Genomic DNA, 10,192 nt, shown 5'->3' with positions numbered 1-10,192 from the left:
CAAACCTGCATTTTTAGTTCCCTCAGAACTAATTTATTCCCAAAACTCATTACTGCCTCCACTATTAACTTCATGTATACCATTATGGACACGGTCATGTTATCTGAAATAATGTCGGCACAATGAACAAATTGATTTTTTTTTTTATTTTTTTAAGGGCAGTAATAAAGCAGATGTGGGAGTGAAAATGTTATTAGTCCCCCCCCCCCCAAAGCTGAAAGTCTCCTTTGGTTTTAATCAGCACTGGCAGCTGGAAACATGCCAGGCGGAGCATGTTGATGAAGTTTTCATCTCTAAAAAAAAATTCTTTTTGACGTTTGTTCGGAGGAAGATTGTTAGGACATCGTGTGTGGAAGTCGCCTCCTCAGCCTCTCATTCATGTTTCCTGATAGGACGATGAGTGAAGTGGCCGCCACGCCTCCTCTTTGTGGTCACGTCTGTTTACTCGCTTCTTTACCTGAGTGGAAAATCTCAAGTGCTTCTGTCAAAGTACCTCAACAAAATCTCCCCTGAGGCCAGAAAACATCCCCCTGCCGACATCAAGGGACTCGTCCAGGTGAGAGTTTATACAAGGGAAGCAGAAGAAGAAGACGATCAGGTGAACTTGTGTCGTAGAAGGAAGTGAAGTCATCCAGACAAGCTAGAAGGCCTGAGTCAGGTGCTGCAGCACAGATTCAACCTGTTCTCATGATCACAAAGGCCTTCTGGTGAAATGATGACATCACACTGTGGTTCTGGTTAGGGTCATCTTATCCATCCCTCCATCCCTCCATCATGATATCAGTGTTGTGTCTCTTTATTTAATGAAGTAACCTCGGCTGCAGGTTTGGAGAATAATGTAGTTCTGAGGAAAACTGGTGTCAATGGTGGTGATATTAAAATTATTCATTGCCTCGCTAGATGGCCGTAATCCGTCCGTCCGTCCGTCCATCCATCCATCATCCATCATCCATCCATCCATCATAAAAATAATGAAATGTAGAATATTTTCCAATCCGGGGTAAAGCCTTACCTTTTGATTCCACCTCCACCACTGACATTCATACCATTTCATTGGTTCTTCTGGTGGATTACATTCCCTTTAAATACAATTATTGCATCCGTCAGTCTGCCCTAGGGCAGCTGTGGCTACAGACGTAGTTTACCTCCATCCAGTATGGAATAAATGAATAATGCAATGTAAAGTGTCTTTGAGTGTCTAGAAAAGCGCTATATAAAACCAAAGCATTATTATTATTATCATTATTATTAATTACTGGGTGAAACAGCCTGTTAATCTCCTAATCTGACTGAACAAACCCTCTGAGGCCTGGATATCAAACAAAGGACCAACCCAGCATGTTAGGAAGACCAGGGGGGGGCGAGTCAGCAGTAGAGCCCCTTCAGGCTGGCTCACAGTGAGCTCACCACACTAGTCCATCCCTCCCTCATTAATCCATCCATCCATCATTAATCCATCCCTCCATCATTAATCCATCCCTCCATCATTAATCCATCCCTCCATCATTAATCCATCCCTCCATCATTAATCCATCCCTCCATCATTAATCCATCCCTCCATCATTAATCCATCCCTCCTTCATTAATCCATCCCTCCATCATTATTTCATCCATCCATCCATCCATCCATCATTAATCCATCCCTCCATCATTAATCCATCCATCCATCATTAATCCATCCCTCCATCATTAATCGATCCATCCACCCATCATTAATAATCCATCATCCATCCCTCCATCATTTATCCATCCATCATCCATCCCTCCATCATTAATCCATCCATCATGTATCCATCCCTCCATCCATCTATTGGGACAGTTGCCAGGCCAGGATCAAGGTGTGCGCGCGCGCGCGTGTGTGTGTGTGTGTGTGTGTGTGTGTGTATACGTATACGCACTGCAGAAGCATGCCCCCCCCCCACACACACACACACACACACACGCGCGCGCGCACACACACTCAGCTGAACTTGCTGCTTCCTGGTCCTACGAGGGGGGGGGGTTGTTGTGACGTCGCTGTCAGCAGACAGGCCGGCAGCAGGGGGGAGCGGAGCGGAGCGGGGCCGGGACGCTTCGTGCGGGGACGGACGCTGCTGCTGCCGCAGAGCTAAGGAGGAGCCGCAGCGGCCGCCAGGCGGCGAACCAACGGACACACCGGGAACTTTGCGGAGTCGACGGAAGCCGTAATGCGGCACCGCCCGGCGGCCCGGAGCTGATGTGACTGCACAGCCGGAGCGGAGCAGGAGGAAGCGGCGGACACAGCGGCTCTCCCCTCGGTGGCCTCGTGTGGAGGAGGCGGCGGTGGCGAGGGGGGCGGACATGTCCTCACTCGCCGTGGAGGACGACCAGATATGGTTGCCAACCAACGTGCAGGTGACGGTGCTGCGGGGCAGGGGCTTGCGGGGCAAGGGCAAGCACGGCACCAGCGACGTGTACACCATCATCCAGCTGGGCAAGGAGAAGTACTCCACCGGGGTGGCGGAGAAGACCACGGAGCCCGAGTGGAGGGAGGAGTGCTGCTTCGAGCTGCAGCCCGGGGCTCTGCAGGGCTGCAGCCCGGCGCCGAGCACCGAGCTCGTCTTCATCGTCATGCACCGGGCGCTCATCGGCATGGACGTGTTCTTGGGACAGGCGGTGGTCCGGCTGGACAAAGTCCTCCAGGAGACCCGGGGCGTCAAGAACCAGTGAGTGGGACTGTTTACCCTGTCTGCATGTGTTTACACACACACACACACACACACACACACACACACACACACACACACACACACACACACACACACACGCACACACACGCGCGCACGGTTTGTTGTGAGACGTAAACAGAGCTGTCCGATGTACTGCTGCTGCATCAGGCCCTGCAGACAGTCACACCCTCCCTCCTCCCCCAGATATACACCAAACTAACTCCTCACTGCTCTTCACCACCCCCACCCCCTCCTCCTCCTCCTCCTCCTCCTCCCAGAACTTCCAGAACCCTCTGTCCCTCTTGTTGTTTCCGCTCACCGAGGCAGGGCTTCCAGCACAGCGGGAGATTAATGTTTGCCCCAAATCCACAGATTAACTCAGAGTTTCATGATCCCAAAGCTCCGTGGTATTTTTAGCAATACATGTTGTTTTACACCCACTCGATCTGAGACGCGATCACGAGGTATCTGTGTTCATTCTCGGTGTTTGCCATCATTTTATAAAACTCTGGACAGTTTCACCTTCCTGGGTAACCTGAACCTGGCAGAGCGTCGTCAGGGCGATACTGGATGCTCTTCATGCCCCTTTATTCATTCTCAGAGGTTGTTGGTGAGAACAGGCCGAGTCGACTGAGACGTAACGTCTCCTGGATTCAAACACGCTCAAAAAGTGCAGAGCAGCAGTGTTTTGTGCTTCTAAACTTCACGTCCGGCACGTTGTCCTCGCCTGCAGTTCACTGGAGCTGACGGTCACTGGAGCTGACGGTCACTGGAGCTAATGGTCACTGGAGCTAACGGTCACTGGAGCTAACGGTCACTGGAGCTGACGGTCACTGGAGCTCCGGTCACTGGAGCTGATGGTCACTGGAGCTGACGGTCACTGGAGCTGACGGTCACTGGAGCTCCGGTCACTGGAGCTGACGGTCACTGGAGCTGACGGTCACTGGAGCTCCGGTCACTGGAGCTGACGGTCACTGGAGCTCCGGTCACTGGAGCTCCGGTCACCTGAAGCTGATGAGGACCGGCTGCTCACAAGTCTCCAATGCAGAAACATCTTTAAAAAAAACCAAAACAAAACAACAACCTTTCATTGAAGCACTTTTTCTCCAATCGTCTTCCAAAGAGAGGACATTTGAAATATGACTTTTGCCTTTTTACATATTTGGAGGCCAAAACCTTCGACCTGGACCGTTCCAACTCCAACCAGGAATGTTTATATTTTCTGGAAGATGGGAAGTTTTTAATGCAGGTTCTCCTCCTGAATGTCTTCCAGCAGCTTCCTGACAGAAACCTCCAACTTGTTGCATCCAGACAGTGACCAGCAGGAATGTTTGGTTCCAGTGGTTTTTTGCGTTATTTTCTAGCTCCACATTCAGAAGGAGCTCCGCTTCGTCATTGGTTCAAATAAACCAACAGGGTTTATTACTGAACAGGGAAATAACTTCCAGGACTCTGATTGGCTATGTCGGCTTCATGCTTCTCGTTACACTGCCCCCTACAGGCTCATAGCAGCTCTGAGCCAGCTGGATAAGCGACCTGTGCAGATGAACACGTTTCTGGAAACGTAGAGGAGGAAATATCAACTTTTGTAAAAACGTGTGTACTGAGCCACGTTTCCAGAAAGTTTTACCCCGTTTCCATGGTGACAGAGCCCGAGCCCTTTTTCAAAAACTTCCACCTCGGCAGCCGTTTTCAAAAAGTTGTTTTCAGTGGGTCCAAGCTCCGTTGTTCTGGAAACAGACACTGACAACGCTACAACGGTTTAGTGATTTCACTGGAAACGGTTGGTGTGTGAACGGGGCCACGGTTCTACTCCATCACATCCTTGAATATGAGACAAAAGGAGACGCCGCCTCCTGCTGCTGGTCACCTGAAGGGGAGAGCCTGCGAGGATGAGGACGAGGAGAAGATGAGGATGGTGGAGAGGATGAGTAGAGGATGAGGAGAGAATGAGGATGGTGGAGAGGATGGTGGGAGAAGATGAGGATGCTGGAGAGGATGAGGATGGTGGAGAGGATGGGGATGAGGATGGTGGAGAGGATAAGGATGGTTGAGATGATGGTGGAGAGGATGAGGATGTTTGAGAGGACGAGGATGGTGGAGAGGATGAGGAGAGAATGATGCTGGTGGAGAGGATGAGGCTGGTGGAGAGGATGAGGCTGGTGGAGAGGATGAGGAAAGGGAGAGAATGAGGATGGTGGAGAGGATGAGGATGGTGGAGAGGATTAGGATGGTTGAGATGATGGTGGAGAGGATGAGGATGTTTGAGAGGACGAGGATGGTGGAGAGGATGAGGAGAGAATGATGATGGTGGAGAGGATGAGGCTGGTGGAGAGGATGAGGAGAGGGAGAGAATGAGGATGGTGGAGAGGATGAGGAGAGCAAGAGAATGAGGATGGTGGAGAGGATGAGGATGGTAGAGGGGATGAGGATGGTGGAGAGGATAAGGATGGTTGAGATGATGGTGGAGAGGATGAGGATGTTTGAGAGGATGAGGATGGTGGAGAGGATGAGGCTGGTGGAGAGGATGAGGAGAGCGAGAGAATGAGGATGGCGGAGAGGATGAGGGTGGTAGAGGGGATGAGGAGAGGATGAGGATGGTGGAGGGCATGAGGAGAGAATGAGGATGGTGGCAAGTGTGAGGAGAAGATGAGGATGGTGGAGGGCATGAGGAGAGAATGAGGATGGTGGCGAGGGTGAGGAGAGGATGAGGATGGTGTGTCAGCAGCTTGTGGTCTTCAGAGGCCTGCTGTCTCGGGGTCGACCTGCTCCAGAAGGTCAAAACAAAGGTCAACAGGTCAGACTGAAATGTTCAGTCAGTTCTCAACTTCTTCTTCTTTTTAACAACTTCCACCCTCAACCTTTCTTCTGTACTTACTTTCACACATCGAGCAACATTTACTCAACAAAGTTCTGTATGGGACGTTTTTCAGGGGACAGATCAGATCAGACGTCATTAATCCAGTCGTCACAGCACCCCAGCATTGCAGGAATATTGAGAGACGGACAGGATAGCTGCACACAGGAGAATAGACTATATATGTATAAATAGGTAATTAGTAGTGCTGTCAATCAATTAAAAAAATTTACTAATTCATTGGGCAATTTTCTGTAATTAATTGCGATTAATCGCATTGTTTTTCTCCTGAAGACTGAAGCTTGTAATGATATTTGTTGAGGGAAACCTCAACAAATTAATGTCAACACACAGAGACTCTATTTAAATTTAAAGACTATTTTTATAACGTTCTTTTAGCTTGTGTGGGTTTAGTTAGAATGCAAGTCCACCAACAAATTTGTAAATTTATTACATGAATTAAATGAATTAATTGGCAATATTATTACACACACACACACACACACACACACACACACACACACACACACACACACACACACACACACACACACACACACACACACACACACACACACACACACACACACACACACACACACACACACACACACACACAGTATAGAGGAGAGCCAGAGAAAGACATTTTACCAGTATTTCCTCCAGCTTTAGCAGTTTGGTGGCTCCTGGTCAGCCAACATGGCAACCTGCTGTTTTGCTGCAGTATTACTTCTATGGTCTTAAAATTTGGGTTTTCAAAGTCAAAGCTAATGAGTTTCACTTTCTCAATCAGTTGTCAAGAATTTTTTTAAGTAAAACTGTCTGCCTTAATAATATTCCACTGGGTATTGTGCCGCTCCGTAGTGACGGTGTTGCACACAGGAACGCTGCACATGCTGCTGCTCCGGGAAGGGACTTAACCCCCCCCCAAAAGAAAAACGGAAGTCAACAAGCTACGGTAATTACGTAACGACATAGCTGCTCAGAACCACTGAAAACACAACGTTCTCAGAACGGCCCCTAACTCTGAACTTTTAGAAAACGCTCTGAGTCGTGGTGTAAACGGGGCAACAAGACTTTCTTTTCACCACAACTTTTATGACACTTGCACTTTTCATGAGCATCAAGGAAGTGTAGAAGATGAGCTGTAGAACCACGCACCACCTCCACTGTACGACTGTCCAATCACAGTCCAGGAGCTTCTCTCGCCATCGCCACCCTGAAGAGTGAAGAAGTGACACAGACACAGAACCTGTACCCTCCACAGTTGAAACCACCACCCCCACCCCCACCACCACCACTCCTGGTCCCACGCAGGCACGTTGCAGCTGTTTCTCCATAAGTCTGAATTATTTATTTATGCTTGACAGTACTTTACTCTACTTCACACTTTCCAATAGAGATGATGATAAGAAAGACCACTTCAAGGACATTCAAGGGCAGATTATCTCTATAAGTGAGCGGAGGGAAGTGAAAGAGGCCGTTTTGTCGTTGATCTCATTTTATTCATCAGTGTTCTTCATTAAATGAGTCCAGAAACTGCAGCTGCGTGTTGATTCACTGGCGACCAACACGTTAGTGAAAAGGTGGGCATTTGGCCAATTCGCCTGTGTGTGTGTGTGTGTGTGTGTGCGTGTGTGTGTGTGTGTGTGTGTGTGTGTGTGTGTGTGTGTGTGTGTGTGTGTGTGTGTGTGTGTGTGTGTGTGTGTGTGTGTGTGTGTGTGTGTGTGTGTGTGTGTGTCATCTAGACTTTATCCTGGAAGTCCAGAGATCCAAGACTTCCTGCTCTCGTTTCCACTACGTTTCAGGTGAAAACGCTTCAGAAAGGTTTCATGTTTACACAACAACATTTTGAAAACAATGTCTGTTTCCACAGAAACGGTGGCAGAAACACTGAAAACGATGTAGTTTTGAGGTTGAACCACTAGTTGGTGCTGTTGTTAGTTTTAGCATTGAAACCATACACACACACACACACAGCACAGGGACCAATGAGCTCTAAACATGAACACTGGGAGACAGACCACCAAGTTAGATTGTTATAATGGTGACTGTCAAAATAAAACTACCATGTTCGATTGTTATTATGGTGACTGTCAAAATAAAACTACCAAGTTAGATTGTTATTATGGTGACTGCCAAAATAAAACTACCAAGTCCCAGGAGAATAAGGACTGGGAATCATGACACCACGGAGGAAACTTTGTTCTGATTGGCTCTACTGAGCATGTGCAGAAGAAGCAGTTACTATCACTGTGGTAACCAGGACCAGAACCAGGACCAGGAACAGAGTTTTCACGGTCAACCAGGAGACGGACACTGAGCGTTTCCAGAAAATCTTGTTTTTGGTTGTTTCCAGTGTCTGTGCGCTCCGTCAGCGGTAAACAAAACTAAAGAAAACATTCTGAGTTTTTTGTTTTCACTTCAAATCATTGTGAACAGGGTATCTTCTGTGTTTTTGTGTGAATTAATTTGCTAAAGTACGCCATTGTGACACAGACGCTCCCTGTTGTGTGTTTGTGAGGCAGTGTTGTGTATCTCAGAGCAGTGTTGTGTGTCTCAAAGCAGTGTGTTGTGTTTGTGAAGCAGTGTTGTGTGTGTGTCCATTGCGCTGAGCTGGATTGTGGCGTCGCGGCTCTCGTCCACATGAGGAATGTGTCTCAAGCAGGAATCAGGTCAGCACCTTCACCTCACTGGATGAGGAACCAGGAAACTGTTGCTTATTGATCCTCACTAAAAGGTCCGGCTGCTATTTAAGAGCTGCGGTCTCTGGCTCCGCCTCCTGACCACACCATGAACGTAAACACGGTACACAAGGACATTTTAGCGTTATGATCGCATCGAGAAATGGTTTGATCTGCAGCAGTATTCCGCTGCTCTTATCAGCTGATAACAACAGTGAGATTTTCCTTTGTGTTCTTCTGAGGATTAAAACATCCTGACTGACGTTGTGTAACTTCCTGTCCTGGGAGCTGAGCTGTGGTATCTGGCACTGGCGTGTCGGCGACAGACCTTCAGCCTCTGAACGCTGTGATGTCCCGAGGCATCGCCCTCCGTCACTGACCCAGGGATCGCGAAATGCTAAAATATTTTACTGGACTGAAGTAAAGTTTGATGAAAACACTGAACTACTCCTCAAGTTATTGTTTATTTGCAAAACTATGAAGAATAAGACAGTTTTATGGTCATACAAAGTTTATTAATGTCACAAACTGTCAAAACAGATGTGAAACATAGTGTGAACATGATGTGAAAAAATAATCAAAAATTCACAACAATAAAAGCACTGCAGCAGTAAACAACTCATGTGACTATAATTCACAAATAACTCTAAAACCTTGTCATAATATGAGAGAAGAACAAAAAATATCACAATAAACACCAAATACTTCAACTGTAACAACTTATCTGACTGGAATTCACAAACGACGCCGAGTCACGTGACGGGACGTCACCATTCAAAATGGCGGCGCCCATCGATAGTGTAACAGTTGGTGTGTGTGGTGTTCATGTTGTTAAGTGTTCTGAATTCCGACTGTTGAGTCAGTGAACGCATCCCAGAGAGCAGGATGAGGATCGGGGGGAGGAGCAAACGTGGCGGGAAGCCGCCGAGGGAGTTAGCGGAGCGCTGGTGCCTGCTAAAATACTGCTAGTACCTGCTACTGCTGGTACTTGCTACTGTTGGTACCTGCTAAAATACTGCTGGTGCCTGCTACTGTTGGTACCTGCTAAAATACTGCTGGTACTTGCTACTGTTGGTACTTGCTAAAATATTGCTAGTACCTGCTGAAATACTGCTAGTACCTGCTACTGTTGGTACCTGCTAAAATACTGCTGGTACTTGCTAAAATATTGCTAGTACCTGCTGAAATACTGCTAGTACCTGCTACTGTTGGTACCTGCTAAAATACTGCTGGTACTTGCTAAAATATTGCTAGTACCTGCTGAAATACTGCTAGTACCTGCTACTGTTGGTACCTGCTAAAATACTGCTGATACTTGCTACTGTTGGTACCTGCTAAAATACTGCTGGTACCTGCTACTGTTGGTACCTGCTAAAATACTGCTGGTACTTGCTACTGTTGGTACCTGCTAAAATACTGCTGGTACCTGCTACTGTTGGTACCTGCTAAAATACTGCTGGTACTTGCTACTGTTGGTACCTGCTAAAATACTGCTGGTACCTGCTAAAATACTACTGATACCTGCTAAAATACTGTTGGTACCTGTTAAAATACTGCTAGTACCTGCTACTGCTGGTGCCTGCTAAAATACTGCTGGTACCTGCTAAAACACTGGTAGTACCTGCTACTGCTGGTACCTGCTAAAATACTGCTGGTACCTGCTACTGCTGGTACCTGCTAAAATACTGTTGGTACCTGCTAAAATACTGCTGGTACCTGCTACTGTTGGTACCTGCTAAAATACTGCTGGTACCTGCTACTTTTGGTACCTGCTAAAATACTGCTGGTACCTGCTACTGCTGGCACCTGCTAAAATACTGTTGGTACCTGCTAAAATACTGCTGGTACCTGCTAAAATACTGGTAGTACCTGCTACTGCTGGTACCTGCTAAAATACTGCTGGTACCTGCTACTGCTGGTACCTGCTAAAATACTGTTGGTACCTGCTAAAATACTGCTGGTAC

At 47.5% G+C, this 10,192-nt stretch overlaps 1 protein-coding gene across 2 annotated transcripts in view; it reads left to right on the top strand.

The window, feature by feature from the left end:
- Positions 1 to 2,207: 2,207 nt before the first annotated feature.
- rab11fip5a (RAB11 family interacting protein 5a (class I)) overlaps positions 2,208 to 10,192 on the top strand; it is a 29,854-nt gene continuing 21,869 nt past the window's right edge. For both annotated transcript variants that reach the window (XM_080512794.1, XM_080512793.1), the window contains exon 1: positions 2,208 to 2,684. In XM_080512794.1, the coding sequence (XP_080368920.1) occupies positions 2,320 to 2,684 (365 nt within the window). In that variant the 5' untranslated portion in view covers positions 2,208 to 2,319. The remainder of the gene's footprint in view (positions 2,685 to 10,192) is intronic.

The sequence above is a fragment of the Blennius ocellaris genome, assembly GCF_963422515.1.
Source record: "Blennius ocellaris genome assembly, chromosome: 17".
Lineage (NCBI taxonomy): Eukaryota > Metazoa > Chordata > Actinopteri > Blenniiformes > Blenniidae > Blennius > Blennius ocellaris.
This window is presented reverse-complemented; position numbering and strand designations above follow the sequence as displayed.